The 21,236-nt window shown below is 35.6% G+C and overlaps 1 protein-coding gene across 1 annotated transcript in view; it reads left to right on the top strand.

The window, feature by feature from the left end:
* The window catches only part of SPAG17 (sperm associated antigen 17), a 233,433-nt gene that overhangs the window by 102,919 nt on the left and 109,278 nt on the right, over positions 1 to 21,236 (top strand). Inside the window, exons 14-18 of the mRNA XM_063651455.1 lie at positions 951 to 1,178; positions 1,274 to 1,492; positions 7,956 to 8,017; positions 8,588 to 8,701; positions 15,653 to 15,807. Of these exons, the coding sequence (XP_063507525.1) occupies positions 951 to 1,178; positions 1,274 to 1,492; positions 7,956 to 8,017; positions 8,588 to 8,701; positions 15,653 to 15,807 (778 nt within the window). The remainder of the gene's footprint in view (positions 1 to 950; positions 1,179 to 1,273; positions 1,493 to 7,955; positions 8,018 to 8,587; positions 8,702 to 15,652; positions 15,808 to 21,236) is intronic.

Here is a 21,236-nt window from a genome sequence, read left to right on the forward strand (position 1 = left end):
TGTTCTCAGCTTTCATTATAGTTAGTGACGCCTAATAGGGGCTCAAAAAATATTTGAGGAATGAACAAATGAGCAAACTCTCCTTCATTCTGTAACTCTTTTACCTCTTCCTTGTCTCTCTTCTGAATCCCCCTGTTTTTTCCCAGAAGACCTGCTGCTTTTCTCATCTTTGCTGGAGAGAAAATGGAGGTTACTTCTGAATTATTGATCTGCATCATTTTATTTTTTTCTGATTGAATTCCATGTTTATTTGTTAATTCTACTTCTCCTTCCTCTACCTTGGAACTTCTAAAGTGTAAGAACCAAATCTTGATTCTTTCAAATCCCAGGCACCTATGACAAAGCCTAATACATAGAAAATAATAACCAATGAAAGAGTGAGCAAGTGAATAAATGCTGTAAAAAGGTAAATACACAATTATAAAGCCTGCTGAAAGCTGATAAACTTTGAAGTGCAATTATGGAAAAATACTGCAGCAGTTTATATGCACAGGAGGAAGCCTTTCCTCAGCCCAAATCAATAGAAAAACTCAGTCAGTATAACAGCCTATATTAGGCATAAGTAAATAATTTCTCTGTTTTAAATTACAACAGGAGAAAAGGGTGCTTTCATTCAAAAATAATAAGTTGTGTAAGCATATTCAACCAATATGGTACCCTGGAAAGTCCATGCAAATGAATCTGGACACCTAATATTGATTGAGCTATGAAGCAGTTTGGGAGCATTATAATTTGCTAAATTGTATCTTTACTGTGTTGTTTGCTTATCCTCAGGTACCTTTGATATTTGCGGCAGACTGGGGAACCAATGTTTAAAATCAGCTCAACAGCCATTGTGGCGTGACTCTCTTGTCTTTCTGGTAGACAGACTCCCTGGTTGTCCCTCTGTCAACCCTGTACCATGTGCTAATAAGAACATTTCCAGCAGCACTGGTTCTGCTTTCTTACAGATGTCTTGAGCTGGAATGAAGTAGAACGAGCCTTCAAGGTGTTTACTTTTGAGAGCCTGAAGCTCTCTGAGGTTGATGAAAAAGGGAAACTAAAGCCTTCTGGGATGATGTGTGAGTCAGATGCTGAAATGTTCAACATGCCATGGGACAACCCTGCCAGATTTGCTAAACAGATAAGGCAGCAATATGTCATGAAAATGAACACTCAAGAGGCCAAGCAGAAAGCAGGTACACTGCATGGAGGGAACGGAAAGCATTCTTGTATTTTATGATTGTCAATTTTTCTCATATTGTATCTCATGGATGTTCCTTACACTGAATAGATATTAAAATCAAAGACAGAACATTATTTGTGGATCAGAATTTGTCAATGTCTGTGCAAGATAATGAGAGCAACCGAGAACCTTCAGATCCTAGTCAGTGTGATGCTAACAATATGAAGCATTTTGACTTGAATAATCCCAAACTGTCGGTCCCTGATAATAGACAGCTGTTAGAGCAGGAGAGCATCATGAAGACTCAGCCCCAACATGAGTTTCTGGGTAAGTTAAAGTGTGTGTGTGTGTGTGTGTGTGTGTGTGTGTAAGACGCTATTATAGTACACATAAATCAAAAAATGTTTAAGATGCATTATTTGAATTTAAGTTATTTGGTTAATTAAACTTTCTTACTGAGTATTGTTGTTCCATAAGTTCTCTTTATTTCAACCCTTGTTTTTAAAAATATCTTAATTCCTCTTAGTCCACACTTACCTTAGTAAATTTAGCACAGTGAACATCATTAAAACTTTCATCATTAGTGTTACACAGTTATTGTGATTGTGTGCTAAAATTATAAACATTCATCTACGAAACAGAATGAAATGTCCAGTACAGAGCTTGGTACAAAATCAATGCTCAGTGAACATCATTTCCCCTCCTCTCCCACTTATGGCTCAGGCCATTACTCTCATTGTAGACTAGCATTAAAAACAGTGCTATATTAGTGCTATATTAGAAGGTGCAAAAGAAGGATATTGGGCTAAATTTATATGGAGCTACCTTACACATCACTGTCAGATTAATGTGTAAAATATAGCTATTTTGTTTCTCTACTTACAGCTTTCAAAGGCTTCCTACTATCTGCAAAATAGAATGCAATTCCTTGGCCTACTTCTCCAGTAGTATCAAATTACTTTTCCCAAAACCTTTTTCCATCTTTTTGCTGTTGCTCACACACTCTGTACTCTAGCCCAACAGAATTAGGCCTATTTACTCCGCACAGCCTGCTCTTTTCAATCTCTGTGGTACCTTTCCCTCACAATATATCCTCCACCCTGAGTTCTCTTTTTGACTATGATTGGGATTCAGTGGCACCTCCATGAAGTCTTATTGGATGTGTCCATATGGAAATGCCTCTCTTAGCATTCCAGGGTCATAATTAAGCTACACTTCTGGTGAAGTGCTGTGGCTCACTCCTATAAACCCAGCACTTTGGGAGGCCAAGGCTGGAGGATTGCTTGAGGCCAGGAGTTCAAGACCAGCCTGGGCAACATAGCAAGACCTCACCTCTATAAAGAAAAATAAAAAAATTAATCTATACTCTCTTTATGGCATTAGTTATTTCAATTTTATAATTATGTATACACCTATATTAAGGCCTCCATTATACCATAGTGTCTTAGTGATTATATGTTTATTTTAACATATTAAACAACACCTAAATTTAACACCTAGGTCAAACCTTAAACAACACCAAATTTAGCATATTAAACAACACCAAATTTAGCACCTAGGTCAAGGAAAAAATTACAATAGAAATTGGGAAATATTTCAAACCAAATGATAATGGAAAAACTGAGTATCAAAACTATAGAATGCAGCTGATGCAAGAGGTACTCCAAAAGAAGTTTATAATTTTAAATTAAATATTTTTCTAAAAGAAGCTAGAGATTAATTAACTAAACTTCAACCTCAAGTTAGATAAAGACAAACAAAATAAATCAAAATAAAGTCAAAGAAGGAAAACAACAAAAATGTTGAATCAAGGAAATAGAAAACATAGATGAAAATTACGTCAATGAAATAGAAAACATAGAAACATAGGAAGAACAAAAATGCAAAAACTTGGTTCTTTGAATAGACTAACAATATTGATAAATCTTTTATATAAGGTTAATCATAAAAACCCATGAATAACTCTATTGGGAATAAAACTATATCAGGAATAAAAATCATATAAGGAATAAAGAAACAGAGACTTCCCTCAGATTCTACAGAAATTTAAAAGATTGCAAGATAATATAAACAACTTTCACTAAATATGAAAATAAAATGGGCTGTTACTGGAAAAGAATAACTTACCGATAATGACCCAAGAAGAAATAGAAGGCCTGAGTAGTCTTATATCCAATTAATTATATCAGTAATCAAAAATCTTCCCAAATAGGGCACACTTAGCCTGAATGATCTCATTGGTAACTGATACCAAACGCTAAAAAAGAAATAATTCTAATCTTAACAAAAATTATTTCAGAAAACAGAAAAGTAGCATATCCTCCTCTATTCATTTTATGAAGCTAGCATAAACTTTATAAGAATACTGACAAGGATAGTGGTACAACTGAAAGTTAAACTAATTCATTAAATTAAATTAAACTCATTCACGAACATAGATGCAAAAATTCTAAATAAAACATAGGAAAACTGATTAACATATACTAAATGATAATAACATATCACAAACAGGTTGCATTTATAACAGGGATAGAAGGAAAATATATACATTGTAAAATCAATATAACATCAATTAACACATTAGTGAGAAAAGTCATATAATCATCTCAATAGAGCAGAAACAGCATCTATAATTCTTTAGCAATTTATGAAACAAATCTTATTAAACTAGCAAGAGAAGAATCATTACTGAATCATATAAATGTTATTTTTCATATTACTACAACAAACCTTATATATCAAGGCGAAAAGTTGAAATAATTCCCTTTGAGATCAGGAGAATGTCCACTATAAACATTTGTATTCAGTGTTGCATCAGAGGTGTATGCCAAAAGGCAAGACTTTTTCTCTTTTAGATAAAAGCATAAGGTTTGAAAAGGAAGAAATAAAACCGTCATTATTTGTAAATACTGTGTATGTAGAAAACTCAAAACAATACACAAAAAAATTAGAATTAATATGAAAGTTTAATAAGGAGGCTGTGCTTGTTAAATGATACACATAAGATGTCTGGAGTGCTGAGACTTTACTGTTATAATTATTCATTGTATTAAACATTTGTGTTTCATGCACTTTTCTTTGTGTGTTATATTTCATAATTTTGAAAACATTTAAAAAATAAGTGGTTATGGGCCAAAATTGGATAAAAAAAGATAAAATAAATTTTAAGAAAGTGATAACATGAGAGAATAAGTGTTAAGTTAGTATTGACTAATGGTCATCTTACCATTTTCATTAATCTAGAGGTGGGTCGAAAAGGAAGTAATCAGTGGAATAGGATTGGTAGAGGAGGCAATTGGGGTGAATGGAAGAGGGAAGAAAATAACATTTATTTAATATTGCTCTGCTATATCTCAAGTACATTAACTAATACTTACATAAACATCAGCCTATGACAAAGACACTATTATCCTAATTTTACAGATAAGGAAACTAAGACTTAGGTTAAATAGTTTGTTCAACTACATACAAGTAAGAAGTCAGGATTTGAACAGAGGGCTAACTTCAAACCAGTCCTTCCTCCACTGTGTCTTGCAGCTTCCTGAGTTCCAGAAATTTCTGGTGATGCAGCTAATGATTTAGCCATGTTCCTAGTCTCATTCATGCTGATTTTTATGCTGATTTTGTTGCCTTTGAGTTTTCCTTCCTTCTAACTAGGGTAGATTCCCTATTTCTTTGTCCTAAGTACCCTTACCTATTAGCCTACCTCTCAAAAAATGTAAGCCAATAAGTTAACCTGAGTTCTCATGGCAATAGTGTATCCTATGGGACTACAAATGATGACAGGGAAGTCACTCTGGGTTAATATAGAGTCAGAATAAGCCAGGAGAGGTGTAAGGCCCAAGGTGTTTTCTTTGTTTTGTTTCATTTTTTTTCTTTAAAGCAGCTGGATAGTTTTCCTTAGGCAACTTTTGCCACCTGGTGGTCAAACTACATAAATTGGTGTGCTGGATTCTGGAAGAAAGTAGATTATTATATGAATAGTAACTTCCTAAATTCTCAGGGTTGAAAATGCTATAGTGGACAGTGTATCCTAGAGGCCACGCAATCTGGAGGGTGGATCTCAGGGCCATAAGTGTTTCTCCGTGGTGCATTTTGACCTACTTCCAGGAACCATTCCATTTGAAAGGGGGAGGGCATCTGGGCTTGGTGTCACATTGTAGCTGTTGTGAGTATGGGACTTTGTTGTTGTTGATGTTGTTGATTTTACATTTCTTTCCCTAACTCTGAATCATACTTACTTCAAAACCGCCAACTTTAATTCTCTTTAAACAAGGCAAAAATCATTCATGTATTTCCTGCACAACCATTTTAGCATCAAATACATATAAAAGCCTTTTCCTGGACATAAAGGGCTGAATATTTGTGCTTTTCTTAACCAAATACTGGATTTCCATCTGAGACTATTTTTGAACTTGACAGGGCCTAGTGGATATTTATGAAAAACCTGAGAGTTGATAACCGCGAGTCTATAGGTTTAGATGTGCCCTTTATGCTTGTTGGGTGTTTTTTTAATAAAGTAACTGCTTTGCAGAGGGATCTTGTTATCTCTAAAGTAAAACAGATTAGGAAAGCTGTTTTTCAAAGGGATGAGAAAGCATCCATTTCCAGATGTGTCAAAAACTACTGAATCACACTGTCAAAGGATTATGTGGTTGAAAGCAAAAATCAGAAAAAGAAAAAAAATGATTTTTACGCTACTATTAAATAAATAATTCAGATTACTTTTAGAATGTTCTTTCCTTTGACAAAATAACTGATGCATAATTTTCAGAACATATTTTCTAAACTGGAGACTTTTTCTGCTGGATCCTTAAACATAGGAGGGAATATCAAATCTCCCGGAAATCTGGCAGACCACAGAATAGAATAATTTTTATCCACAGATTTCATATCAATTGCTTCAAGGACACATGGGACATCATGGTCTAGTTAGAGTTATAGTTGGCCTGAGTTTTCTCTTCAGTGGATGTATTTATATAAATGCTGAACTGAATTGGTTGTATGGTTTTCCCCTAAATCAAAATGGAATGTTCATGCTGTCACCTTCACCAGCCCAAGGCAAGATGGAACTAGTAGCAAAAATGTAAGTAGCTGTGCTCCTGAAAGAAAGAAAAACACTTGCCTGTCCTTCATAGGCACAATCAGCTTCTCCCTCTAGAAGCCCAAATATGGTACTCTTTGCCACAGAATAAAAAGTTGTCTTATGCTTGCCACAGAATAAGGCTTTGTTGTAGGTTTTTTCCCACATTTCTAATTTCTCTATATGGCTCTAGGTTCATTTCCACGTTTAATATATGATGTAGATTCCTCTCATTCAATCAAAAGGAAATATTTACTGAGTTCCTGCCAGGTGCTGGGTGCTCAGAGTACAGTTAAAAATAATAATAATAATAATAATAAGATGAAGTTTCTATTCTCCAGGAATTTACATATGAGGTGGAGAGACAGACCATAAACAAGTAAGTAGCATTAGGCATAGATACATGCTATGATAAAAAAAAAAACAAAGCAGAGGATGAGGCAGAAGACTCTTGAGAAGGTGATACTTGAGCAATATGAATGAAGTCAGGGTCTGAAAAAGGTGAACAGCCAAGGGCAAAGCATGCCAGAGAGAAAGCAAGTGCAAGACCCTCAAGACACAGCAAGCAGGCCAGTGTATCTGGAGTAGAATGAGCAAGGGAGAGTCAAAGAGTTGTGCTTAAAGAGTTAGGCCAGAGCCATTTCCTTTACAACTTTGTCAGACATAATCTTCATTTATTCTAAGAGTGATAAGAAGTCAGGGCTGTTCAGTTGTTCAACAGCATCAAAGTATATTCCCACAAAATCCACCTCCCACACACACATACTCTATTTCTGTGATCAAATTTGCAAAATGCTATATACATTATCCATTTCTCGATTAGAGATTCACAATAACAAGAGCAAATTACAAATTCTAAGACATTCATAGTGAGATGTTCGTTGATCTATGTTAAATTTATTTATCATGGAACTCTTCTGGTGATGCAGAAATCAACAATATGAATGTGTTCCTTCCCTGTTCATTCACATGGCTGTTTGCTTCATAGCCAAGGATGATATCACCATCCCAATCATCATATAAGTATACTCTGTCGTCACTAGGAAAGCTAGTGTGCATGACTCGTATTGGTCCATGGAGTCCAGGTACCGCTTCATTTATTTAACTTTTGTTAAGCTTCATTTGTAAATTAGCAGAAGCTCATTAAATCATTTTTAAATTAATAAATGATTAATGAATGGAAGGGAAGCTCTGCAGAATGGTGAGAGCGTATCATTTTCCAATAGGAAGTGCATTTATCTGCCAGTGCCTCTTTGCATGCATGGCCTGCCCCCACTCTAGTCTGTCATCCACAAGATAAGATCCACGGAAATTTAAAAAGGCTTTGTGATAGTCACCAGCACAAGAAGACAAATCATGTGTACTAAGACGTTGATTTAATCAGTAAATATTTACAACTTTTAAAGGTAAAGGTATATTGTTAGAAGTGAATCATACAATCTGAAAGCAGAATATCTGGTATGATTTAAGATATATCACACAAGAAGCTAGGTTCTTTTCAAAGAGCTTAGTATAATTTTTCTAGGTAGGCACAGATTTAGAATTATGGACACAAACACCTTTCTGGAGGCACAAAACATGCCTTTCAGGCATTGCCTTTTCAGCACAGAAACATAGATCATATGCACAACAAAAAAGCACAGCATTAACCAGCAGGGCAAGAACAAAGCCAGAACACAACTGGATGTTGGTGTCTTTGATTTGCAGAGCAGACCACAAACAATGAGATCAAAGATGATGCAGTCACAAAGGCTGATTCTCATGAAAAGGTAAGGAATTAGTTTTCTAAAAATGTAGATGACAAGATGATCTGAGAAAAACCATGACTTGGAGTAAGAAACACTGAAAAAGAAAAAAGAAGATACTTAGAAGGAGAATACTGAGGCTAGAAAAGAGGAACTATTTGGACATCCCCAGAGCAGCTCCAACTGGAGAGAAAGGAGTTAATTTTGCTAGGCGGCTTGCGCATAACTTCCCAGCTCCTTGCTCCTCTCTAGACAGTGTGGCTTGGCAACCTCACAAACACCTGCTCACCATACAGCCATGTAGAGCTAACGTTGTCTTGAAGAGTTCAGAAAACCTGCCTGTAATTGCTAACAGGACTCAGAAGAGTATAACCTAACAATAAAAATATTTAGATTATGTTGCCCATAAAAAAAAAAAGTCAAAGACATACTCTTTTTGGCAGCAGCTCTCCTAAAATGTTGCCATATGGATTTATACATATGCAGATTTCCCCAATTAGATGGAGTACATACTGGTTAGTTGACGGAGCCCAAGAGGGCTCCATTTGGACTTAAACAAATTAAAGCTGAAATTGTGTTCCTATGATATTTTAGAAACCCAAGAAGATGATGGTGGAAGCAGATTTAGAGGACATAAAGAAAACACAGCAGCGCAGTCTAATGGACTGGAGTTTTACTGAACATTTTAAACCGAAAGTACTGCTTCAGGTATTTATGGACTGCGATTCTCTAGGAGACGGTCAGATAGGTCTGGAGAGCCTGTTGTGATTTAGAACAGTTCACCTCCAGGTCATTCTCTCAGATCTAGTTCAGATCAATATTCTCCTTTACTTCAGCTATAAAATAAATTTACTCCCAGCTTGAGTTATGCATTCCCAGCAACTCTCTAAAATAGTTTAAAATATACTTTATGAAAGAATGCTTTTATAAAATATTTTAAGAAAAAAATATACAAGACTGCTGCATATATATATATTTTTGCTGCTGCATATATTTTCTAAAAAAAAAGTAAGGTTTTATTGGGAAAAACCCTATTTTTTTCCATATTGTTTATCCATTCTACTCAATTTCACCACATTTCACAGTATTTTCTGTTTTAATTAACAGTTCAATGGAATCTGTGGTAGCTAACATTCATCGAGCACTTACCATGTGCCAGGCACTGATTAATATGTATTATTAGCTCATTTAATCCTCACAATAACCCTATGAAGTAGAAACTATGTAAGCAGTAAGAAACTGAGGCACCTTGACCAGTAGTGACTTTTGTCCAAGGTAACATGGCAGCTAAGTGAGAAGCAAGATATAAACCCAGGAAATCTGGCCCTGGAACTTGTACTCTTAATCACTCTGCAAAATAACAAGTAATCTCAAACCTAAATCCTTTTGTTGTGTTTAGCTTTTACACAAAAACCTGTCCTCTTTTGGTTTTGTCTTTTTAATTTGATTTTTATTTTTATCAAAGTTTTACAACATGTTTTTTAAGCCAGAAAGTTCTACAAAGTCTTATTATGAAAAATAGCAGCCTCCTTCCCCCATTCCCACCCCACTCCACCAAGCTTCAGTTCTCAGAGGCAAAAATCTTCAGCGCATTTACCCCTTTTTTTGTTACTTTACTCAATGATCTCTAAATAGCAAGTATATTTTGTTTAGTCTTAGTTTTGTGACATCATTACCAATTGATTCCCTCTTGAGAACACAGCTTTGCCCACCCCCATCCAACACACATGTGCATGTACACAGGTTCACCCACCCCCACATTCACATTAGCACTTCTCCATTCTCTGATACTGTTACAATATCATAATTTTTGGTTAGATCAGTATTCAAAACTCACTTTATTTCAGTTATGTAAGTGCTATTCACAGCCGAACTGTGTAGTATTCTATAATTATATTTCCTTTATTGGTACCATTTTTATTTTCTCTGCAGTTAATAATTGCCTCTTTTTCTGTTTGTTTAGTTTACTATGTATGTATTATTAACTTACCCCCAAATTCTCTACTACTGAGTAAGTCTCTCAATACATTCAAACATAACAGATATTCTATTAGTTTTATTGTATTAGTGATATCTCTCCCATATTCCCTAAACTTGCTGCACAGCTGTGGACCTGTGGGCCTCCCTTTACCACTATCCAGGCCACACCCATTCCCTTCCTTTCCAGTTAGATGCCTGTTTCCTTCATCCCATGTGTTCCCTCTCCGGTCACTCTCTTTTTTGCAGAGGATCATCTCTTCCAGTAGCTTCCTTAATTAAGATAGACGGGAGGTAAATTTTTGAGGCATTCAATATTTGAAAACAGCTTAATTCTATCTTTATATTGACTGACAGTTAGGCTTTATAGTAAATGCTAAATTAAAAAGCATTTTTTCTCAATACTTTAAAGACATTCTTTGACAGTGTTCTAACTTCCCAGATTGTCCTTAGAAAAATAAATAAATACAATTCTGATTCCTAATCAGTTGTTTGAGTACGTTGTGATCCTCTCTCTGGAAGATTTTAAGATCTTCTCTTTGTTCCAGTGCTCTTGATTTCCTGTTGATATGCTTTAGTGTGGTTCTGTTTCTATGTATTGTTCTGGCAAGCCAGTGCAATCCAGAAATTCCTGTATTTATATTTTGGGAAATTTTCTATAATCATTTCTTTGATAATCTCTCCTCTCCATTTTCTCTGTCCTTTTTTTTCTGGAAGTCTTATTACTCTGGTGTTGGACCTCCTAGACTGAACCTGCAATTTCCCTTTCTTTTTTCTTTAAGTTTCCATCAATTTGTCTTTTGGCTTTGCTCAATTTCCATTCGGTTCTTATATTGAGCCTTTTATTCCTGTTATTATCATTCTGGTTTCCTAAAGTTATATTTATAATTCCAAATTGCCTTTGTAAAGGATCATTTCACTTTTTTTTTTTTTTTTTTTTTTTTGAGATGATGTCTCACTCTGTCGCCCAGCCTGGAGTGGCATGATCTTGGCTCACTGCAACCTCCACCTTCCAGGTTCAAGTGATTCTCTTGCCTCAACCTCCCAAGTAGCTGGGATTACAGGCACTTGCCACCACACCTGGCTGATGTTTGTATTTATAGTAGAGATGGGGTTTCACCATGTTGGCCGGGCTGGTCTTGAACTCCTGACCTCAGGTGATCCACCCGCCTTGGCCTCCCAAAGTGCTGGCATTACAGGTGTGAGCAACTGCATTTCTGATATAATACCTTCTCTTATCTCTATGAGGATATTAAAGTCCTCTGAAGTTGTCTTCTCCCTGAATTATCTCTTTTTCCTCCAAGTTTCTTTTTTTGTTTTTTGTCTTTTTTGTTTGGTCTTCATTTTTCATGTTGGAGGGTAATATATAATATTGTCCTCTTTGCTCATATTAATAATGAAACAATAAAAATATGATAGGAAGTGCTATATGAGGTGGGGTGGGGGGTTGTCAATAACTGAGTTCATTGTTGGGTGATTTGACTGGGAGATTTCCATAGGAGACTCACCATTGTTGGTATGTTAGGTCTGTTTTCTTGGGCCATTTAAATTCTCCATGAAAAAAAAAAAGTCTAATTTTCTGTCTGAAAGACATAGGCCTTCCTGTCAGTGTTTTGAGAGCTAGGTAATAGGGGAAGGGTATTAAGCTTCTGACATTTATTATCTAGATCTGCATTATCCAATGTGGTAGCCACTAGTCACATGTAACATCTGAATACTTGAAATGAATCTAGTCCAAATTGAGATGTGCAATAACTGTGCTATACACTATATAAGTGTTATCACACACTCAATTTCCAAGACTTTAAAAAGGTGGCATTGATTACTTTTGCATTGTTTATATGTTGAAATGATAAGAATTTTTATCTATCAGGTTAAATAAAATATATCATTAACATTTATTTTACTTGTTTCTTTTTACTTTTTAAAATATGGCTACTATAAAATTTAGAATTGCACATGTGGCTCACATTTGTGGCTCACTTTATATTTCTATTGAGCAGTGCTGATTTAGGCTTTTACACAATTCCCTTTTTTTCTGGAATGTACTTCTCTGTCAGTGTGCCTTGGGTCCACTGTTCTTAGAACCCATTCGTCTGCCTTCTGTAGCTACCCTCTTCCCCTCTGCTGGAGTGGGAGACAGGCAATAGCCCAGTTGCTCAGAATTTTAATGGGATCCAGGGGCCTAACTTCTTCTTAAGAAGATTTTAAACTAATCTTCCTATTTTCAATGCCACTTTCACCCCACTTGCAGAGGTGACTAGTATTTCCATATCCTGAGACTTTCTATATTTCTGCACACAAATGGGGTTGCCTCTGGTCTCTCCTAAAATTAATCTTAGGACTTGGCTTTCTGTATTCTGCTAAGTCATTTAGCATTTATCCTTCTGCTTTCCAACTTCTAAAATTCTGGTGCCTTCGTCTCCTCTCCTTTAACAAGTTGAAGTTGGCTTTCAACTTTATGATATTAAAAAAAACCCAAAATTTTACTGTTCTTTTAATGAGGCGTTAGAGAGTGCGAATGTTCAATCTTCTGTCTGTAACTGAAAGTTTATTTCAGACTTTATTCTATTTCAGTTTTTCTCTGTCCTTACCGCACCATGAAGCTGCACTTTTCAAGGTAACAATCTTTGTCTTGCCAAATCTAATGGACACTTATCTTTCTTCATCTTCCCTGACATTTTAACAGCATTGCAGAGCTTATCCCTTCCCCCATGAAACACTCTGCACTCTTGGTTTCCTCAGTGTTGTATTTGGAATTTTGTTGACTTCTCCTTTACCCAGCATCTAATATGGAAGTGCCTCAAGGCTCTGGAGCCTCCAGGAAGCCCTAGAGCATCTTCTTGCCTCTGTAAACACCCTTCTTTGATGATCTCATCTGTTATATACTATCTAATGCTGACAGATGCCCATATCTTTTAAATTATCTCTCTCTAGAGATTCACATTATTATACCTTACTCAAAATTCTACCTGAATTTCTGATCAAATTTAGTATCCATCTCAAATTTAGTATCCTATATGACACTCATATTTTTACCACCTAAGCATTTCTTCCCTTGTCCATCTCAGAAAAGGTCACCATAATTCAAGTGCTCAAGCAAAAAGCCAGAATCATCCTTTGTTCCAACATTTCCTTTATCCCTGATACCTAATCCATCATCAGTGTTTAAGGGGTACACCTCCAAATATATCTTTAAGCTCTTCTGCACCACAGTTACCACCACTTTTTTTTTTTTTTTTTTTTGAGACGGAGTCTCGCTCTGTCGCTCGGGCTGGAGTGCAGTGGCATGCTCTCGGCCCACTGCAACCTCCGCCTCCCGGGTTCAAGCGATTATCCTGCCTCAGCCTCCTGAGTAGCTGGGACTATAAGCGCGTGCCACCACGTCCGGCTAATTTTTGTGTTTTTAGTAGAGACAGGGTTTCACCATGTTGGTGAATCTCAATGCGCACAAGTAGGAGATGGTCTCAATCTCCTGACCTCATGATCCACCCGCCTTGGCCTCTCAAAGTGCTGGGATTACAGGCGTGAGCCACCACACCCGGCCTACTTTTATATGACTACCACCCTCTAATTCCACCACAATATCCTCCTGATTACTTGCTTCCACTCTTGCCCTGCTCTAATCCATTCTCTATATATCAGATATTCCATTAATTTCATCTTTTTGGACACACCTGTTTGAACTCCAAAATAATCTATAAAGCCACAGGTCTGTAGTCCCAACTATTGAGGAGGCTGAGACAGGAGGATTTCTTGAGGCTAGGCTTTAGGGGCCAGCCTGGGCAACATAGCAAGGTCCCATCTTTAATTAACAACAAAAAAATCTTTATCATATTTTAGAGGAAAATCTTATCTATTTTGTTTATTTTTGTTTTCCTAGTACCTGCACAGTGCCTGCCACACAATAGGTACTCATTTTTAATGAAAAACTTAACTAAATAACTAATGTAACCAATAATATTAATACAGAATAAAAGACAAGCACCAATTAGTAAAAAAGGGGAAAATAAGTTATGAAAACTTTACATATTGATTGAGAGCAGCTATAGTTCTGAGAAACTTAGTGCTGTATTTTTAGCACCCCCAAAGCAAACATGAAAACCCAAAGATTTCAAAGCTCTTATTATCTAAAAGAAAGAAGGATATATATTCATCATAAACGCAATGGTTTTCTGGGTTTATAGTGTGAGCAGAATTTGCTTTTCAAAAAAACATCAGTAAGTACTAGATGATACCCTACATAGCAATATTTTAAAATGCAAAGATATTCACCACATGTATGTTTCTTATGTTGGCTCTGAGGAAACAGATGTAAAAGTGCCACTCCATAAAGACACTCATTCAGGGGACTAAATTGGGGAAGCAAATGTACTGTTTTGATTATGCTACCAATGTAGAATTGAAAGCAAAATTAAAGCAGCCCTTTTCTAACATATCATTCCATGCCTTCAGATCATGCAAACAATAGAAAACCAAAAGCTGCCTCAGCAAATTGATATTAAAAACAAAAACAAAAGCCCACAGCTGTCTAATTTATTTTTCCTATTGACAATTTCCTTATTGTTGATTGGCAAAGGAAACAGGATAAGCAGCTGCCCACTGTGCCTCTCTACTGGTGGCTACCGCTGCAGTGCATGCTGAAGATGGTATGTTTTAGAAAGGGCCAGAGTTGGAAGGCAGGTAGAAATGGTATGTGTCAGAAAGACCACTCACTTCACTTCATCTAACACAGCATGGTATAGTGGAGAGAATGCAAAATGGTAAAATTTAGAGTTGGAAAACAGGGATGAGCCCTGGCACCATAACACACAGTGTTCTTGGACAAGTCCCTTACTCTCTCTTAGCCCCAATTTATGCTGAAAAAATGAGAATTCTAATATTTTGATATGGGAAAAATAATCATACCTACTGTTGTAGTCCGCTTGGGCTGCCATGCCAAAATGCCATGCCTGAGTAGCGTAAACAACAGAAATTTCCTCACAGTGCTGGAAGCTGCAAGTCTGAGGTCTGGGTGCTGGCATGGTTGAGTTTTGTTGAGGGCTCCCTTCCTGGCTTGTGCCTTTGCATTGTGTCCTCACATGGCAGACAGAGTAAGAGGGAGTGGGGATGGAGAAGGGAAAGAGGGAGGGAGAGCAAGTTCTCTGCTGCCTCTTCTTATAACAGCACTAATCTTATCTTGAGGGCCCTAGTCTCATGACCCCATCAAACCTAATTAGCTTCCCAGAGCCCCATCTCCATACCATCACACTAGCAGTTAAGGCTTCAACATATAAATAGGGATGGTGAACACGATTTAATTCATAGCATCTATTTATCTGGAGTTTTTAATGATGATAAAATTAGATGATCTATATCAAGGCATGGAAAATGCTAGATAAATGACTGCTGTGCTTAATTATTACCTACCAACCTTAATGAAGAACACTTGTAGCAAATGCCTCTCTGCCTGATGCCTAGTATTTGTTTTTCTAAAGTGTTGCTGAAATGCTTCCCAAGCTATCTGCCATTTATGCTCTCACCTTCTAGCAGCTAGGAAAGAAACCTCTGGGAATTTCAACTTGACTAACAATGTAGAGGTGAACGTAGAAAGAGAAAGGGAGTAGAGAAATGCCCTAGTAGGAGACCCTTCTCTTGGGGAAAATAAAAAAGATTCTACAATGCAATTATTTTGATTTTCAGGTCCTTCAAGAAGCCCATAAGCAATATAGGTGTGTTGATTCTTACTACCACACTCAAGACAACTCTTTACTTTTAGTCTTTCACAATCCAATGAATAGACAACGTTTGCATTGTGAATATTGGAACATTGCTCTTCACTCCAACGTTGGATTCAGGTAAGAAATTTAGAAAGTTTAGTTAATTAGTTAGTTGGGTTTAGTTAGCTTGCCAGTTACTTAGTTACTTAGGTGTTAGTTCCTTAGCCTAAGCTAGGGGGTTCAGCTCAATGAAAACATTTGTGTAGTACTATAGATTCAATTCAGCTCACTAAATTGAATGTCAGCATGTGCTGGGCACTCTATAGGCATTGGAGCTATACCACTAAAGAAAACAGGTGTCATTCTTGCCCTCGTGGAATCTAGTGAGGATGTTGTTAAATTACATTTGATTCATTTAGATTCCAGTAAAACTGTTTCCAAAAGATTTCAAGTAGGAACTATAAAACATGACATTCTGCATGTTGGTTTTTTTAACTCTATTTTTTCTGGGGAAGATTCAAAAATAGGTTAGCTGAGTAATATACCAACAGAGCAGTCAGGTTTCCAGCAAACTGAGAGCCTAGGGGTCAGTGATTTTTTTCTTTCCAGCTCCTTAGTTATTCCCTTTTTCTCTTAGAACTTTGTTCTCTCTTCTCATTAAGTATGATGATATTTCATTGTTATTTCAATACTGGTTAATGTATTTTCAGTATTATTTGTATAGCTTTTTTTTTTAGTTTTGAAGAATACAGAAAGATTTACAGAATGGGCTTACATAATAATTGGGGGAATATACTGTATGTGGGCACACACACACACATTTTAAAGTCATAAAATGACTTTAAAATGAAGGAATTTGGTAGGTATACTAATATAACACCTTGAACAGTTAAGCTGTGTTTGTCTTTGTTTTGTTTTTCGTTAACAATAATTATGCGTTTTATTCCTTTGCTGTATTTCTTGGCTAGGATCTCCAATTTAATTTTGAGCAGAAATCCTTGTCTTATTCCAGATTTTAAAGGCAATGTTTCGAATATTCAACAATTAAATGTTTCTTTTTTTTGCTCTAGGATTTATGTAAATATTTCTTATTAAGTTAAAAAAACTATTTCTAGTTTGCTATGAGTTCTCAATCATAGATGGTCATTAAGTCACATCAATTAAATGATTTTTCTGGATCAATTTCGGTGTTTATATTTTTTTCTTTAATCTATGAAAGTGATAATTTCATTAACAGATATTCTAGTGTTGAACCAAACTTGCATTCCTGTAGTAAGCCAAATTTGTCCATTATGTTATCTTCTTTATAATTGCCACATTTGCTTTGCTAATGTATTGTTTAGAATAGTTACATGTGTATTCATGGGCAAGATTCAGCTATAATTTTTCCTTGCTTTAAATATTCCTATTTGGTTTTAGTATTGAGATTATGTTAACCTCATAAATTAACTGGAGAATGTTCTCCCTTTTTATTTCTATTTTTTCATTTTCTGAAATAGTTTGTGAAAAATTAAGATGTATGTTCCTTTGGCATTTGGTAGAGCTTGCAGATATAAACATGGCCCAGGGAAGATGTTTGATTACTGACACGACTTCTATCATGGTTATTAGACTCTTCATGTTTTCTATTTAATTTTAATTAGGTTTATAATTTATATTTTTCCAGATATTTGACCATTACACCTGTTTTCAAAAGTATTGACATAAAGTTGATTAAAATATTCTTTTACCTTTTAAACCTGTGTTACATGCATCTATATTCTTTTTCGTTCTTAACATTTTTAATCTGTGATTTCTCTATATTTTTCTGGATCAAACTTGCCAAAGGTTTGCCAGTCTTACTAATATTTTTAAGAAATCTGTTCTTGCTTTCTGACTCTTTCTCCTTTTATCTCATTTAATTTTGCCAGGATCTTGTTTATTTCTCCTCTTTAATTTCCTTGGATTATTCTGATGTTCTTTAACTTCTTAAATTAAAATCTTATCTTGTGATTTCAAGTTGTTTTTTGTTAGTTTTGGTTGGCTTTTTCCTTATTCGCATTTAAGGCCGAATCCCTCCCTAAATACCATCTTAGCAACACCTCAAAGTATCTGACTGACAGTATTTTTATTGTCTTTCTTTTTTATTTTATTTTATTTTATTATTTTTTAATTTTATTCTTATTATACTTTAAGTTTTAGGGTACGTGTGCACAATGTGCAGGTTTGTTACATATGTATACATGTGCCATATTGGTGTGCTGCACCCATTAACTCGCCATTTAGCATTAGGTATATCTCCTAATGCTATCCCTCCTCCCTCCCCCCACCCCACAAGAGGCCTCAAAGTGTGATGTTGCCCTTCTTGTGTCCATGAGTTCTCATTGTTCAATTCCCACCTATGAGTGAAAACATGCGGTGTTTGGTTTTTTATCCTTGCGATAGTTTGCTGAGGATGATGGTTTCCAGTTTCATACATGTCCCTACAAAGGACATGAACTCATCATTTTTTATGGCTGCATAGTATTCCATGGTGTATATGTGCCACATTTTCTTCATCCAGTCTATCGTTGTTGGACATTTGGGTTGGTTCCAAGTCTTTGCTATTGTGAATAGTGCCACAATAAACATACGTGTGCATGTGTCTTTAAAGCAGCATGATTTATAATCCTTCGGGTATATACCCAGTAATGGCATGGCTGGGTCAAATGGTATTTCTAGTTCTAGATCCCTGAGGAATCGCCACACTGACTTCCACAAGGGTTGAACTAGTTTACAGTCCCACCAACAGTGTAAAAGTGTTCCTATTTCTCCATATCCTCTCCAGCACCTGTTGTTTCCTGACTTTTTAATGATCGCCATTCTAACTGGTGTGAGATGGTATCTCACTGTGGTTTTGATTTGCATTTCTCTGATGGCCAGTGATGATGAGCATTTTTTCAAGTGTCTTTTGGCTGCATAAATGTCTTCTTTTGAGAAGTGTCTGTTCATATACTTTGCCCACTTTTTGATGGGGTTGTTTGTTTTTTTCTTGTAAATTTGTTTAAGTTCTTTGTAGATTCTGGATATTAGCCCTTTGTCAGATGAGTAGGTTGGGAAAATTTTCTCCCATTTTGTAGGTTGCTTGTTCACTCTGATGGTAGTTTCTTTTGCTGTGCAGAAGCTCTTTAGTTTCATTAGATCCCGTTTGTCAATTTTGGCTTTTGTTGCCATTGCTTTTGGTGTTTTAGACATGAAGTCCTCGCCCATGCCTATGTCCTGAATGGTATTGCCTAGGTTTTCTTCTAGAGTTTTTATGGTTTTAGGTCTAACATTTAAGTCTTTAATCCATCTTGAATTAATTTTTGTATAAGGTGTAAGGAAGGGATCCAGTTTTGGCTTTCTACATACGGCTAGCCAGTTTTCCCAGCACCATTTATTAAATAGGGAATCCTTTCCCCATTTCGTGTTTTTGTCAGGTTTGTCAAAGATCAGATGGTTGTAGATATGCAACATTATTTCTGAGGGCTCTGTTCTGTTCCATTGATCTATATCTCTGTTTTGGTACCAGTACCATGCTGTTTTGGTTACTGTAGCCTTGTAGTATAGCTTGAAGTCAGGTAGCATGATGCCTCTGGCTTTGTTCTTTTGGCTTAGGATTGACTTGGCAACGTGGGCTCTTTTTTGGTTCCACATGAACTTTAAAGTAGTTTTTTCCAATTCTGTGCAGAAAGTCATTGGTAGCTTGATGGGGATGGCATTGAATCTGTAAATTACCTTGGGCAGTATGGCCATTTTCACGATATTGATTCTTCCTATCCATGAGCATGGAATGTTCTTCCATTTGTTTGTATCCTCTTTTATTTCATTGAGCAGTGGTTTGTAGTTCTCCTTGAAGAGGTCCTTCACATTTCTAATTTCCATTATCCTTTCTTACTTGACCCATTAATTACACAGAAATGTGAGTTTTCATTTTAAACACTTGGCTATGTGTTACATTTTTGTTAACAGTTTATAGTTTAAAGATATAGTGGAGATGTAACATATTCTATGGAATACTGAGGCTATGAAATTCATTAATACTTGCTCTGTTGTTTAATATGTAGTCAGTTTTTTAAATGCTCAAGGTTTGTATGACAGGAAGGAATATTCTCTAATTTCTGACCGTAGGGATCTATTTTTTAAATCTTCCACAGTCTTCTGGATATTTGAGGACTTGGTCAAAAATTTCATTAATTAATGGGAAAAAACCTTTTTTAAAAAACCACAATATTATGGTGAATTTGTCAGTTTTTCATTATAGTTATATCAGTTTTTGGCTTCATGCATATTGAGGTTATATTATTAAACAAATACAGTATTAGAATTGTTATATCTTCCTGATGAACCTTTTATCCTTATGCATGTTCCTCTTTATTTCTAGGACTACTATTTGTTTTCAGGTTTATTTTGTCTGATAACAATGTTGATATGTTTGACATTAATATATCTATATAGATTTTATCAGATATATTTTATCTGACATTGGTAAGTTATACAAACCTTTTTCTTTAATATTATATCTAGCATATCCTTTTCCACCCATATATGCCTTGTAAAATATGTGTAGCCGGGATTTTAAAAAAAAAAATTTAGTGTGACAATATTTTCCTCTTGGTTGAGAATTTAGTACATATTTTTAGATTGATTTCAACCACCTAATTTTGTCCTTTTATTTTCTCTTTTTCAGTTTCTTTACTTTGAGTTCAATTTTGTTTATTCTCACTAGTGACAGTTATATGCTATGTTGTTTGATTCATTCTTTAGAAATTGTGATAAGTATTTTTTAGCTTTATTGAGGTATAATTGATATACATAAAATTGTATACATTTAATTTACACATCTTGAGAGGCTGAACATATGCATATACCCATGATACCATCACCACAACCAAGGTACTAAACATACCCATTATGTTAAAAAATGTCCTCATGTTCATTTGTGTTGTGGTTTTTTAAAAACATTAAACACATGATCCCTTCTTTTAACATATCTTCAAGTGCACAATACCATATTATTAATGATAGCTGAAAAACAATTCCACACACCCATACCAGCCACTGTAAACCACCATTCTATTCTCTGTTTCTATGAATTTGACTATTTTAGATAACCTGTATAAGTGGAATCAGCCGGTATTTGTCATTCAGTGACTGGCTTATTTAACTCAGCATAATATCCTCTAGGTTTATACATGTCACAAATGGCAGGATTTCCTTCCTTTTTAAGGCTGAATGCTATTCCATCATATATACCACATATTTAAAATCCATAATCAGATACTTAGGTTGTTTTTTATCTTGGCTACTGTGGAAAACATTGCAATGAAGATGGGGGTCCAGATAATTCTTCAAGATGCTGATTTCAATTTTTTTTTTTGTACATATACTCAAAAGAGGGATTGCTGGATCATATGGTTGTTCTATTTTTAATTTTTGAGAAACTTCTATGGTATTTTCCATAGTGGCTGCACCTTTCTACATTCCTACCAACCATATATAAGGGTTCCAATTTCTCCACATCCTTTCCAATGCTTGGTATATTTTGTTTTATTTTGTTTTGTTTATAA

The sequence above is a fragment of the Pongo pygmaeus genome, chromosome 1, assembly GCF_028885625.2.
Source record: "Pongo pygmaeus isolate AG05252 chromosome 1, NHGRI_mPonPyg2-v2.0_pri, whole genome shotgun sequence".
In the NCBI taxonomy this organism is placed as follows: Eukaryota; Metazoa; Chordata; class Mammalia; order Primates; family Hominidae; genus Pongo; species Pongo pygmaeus.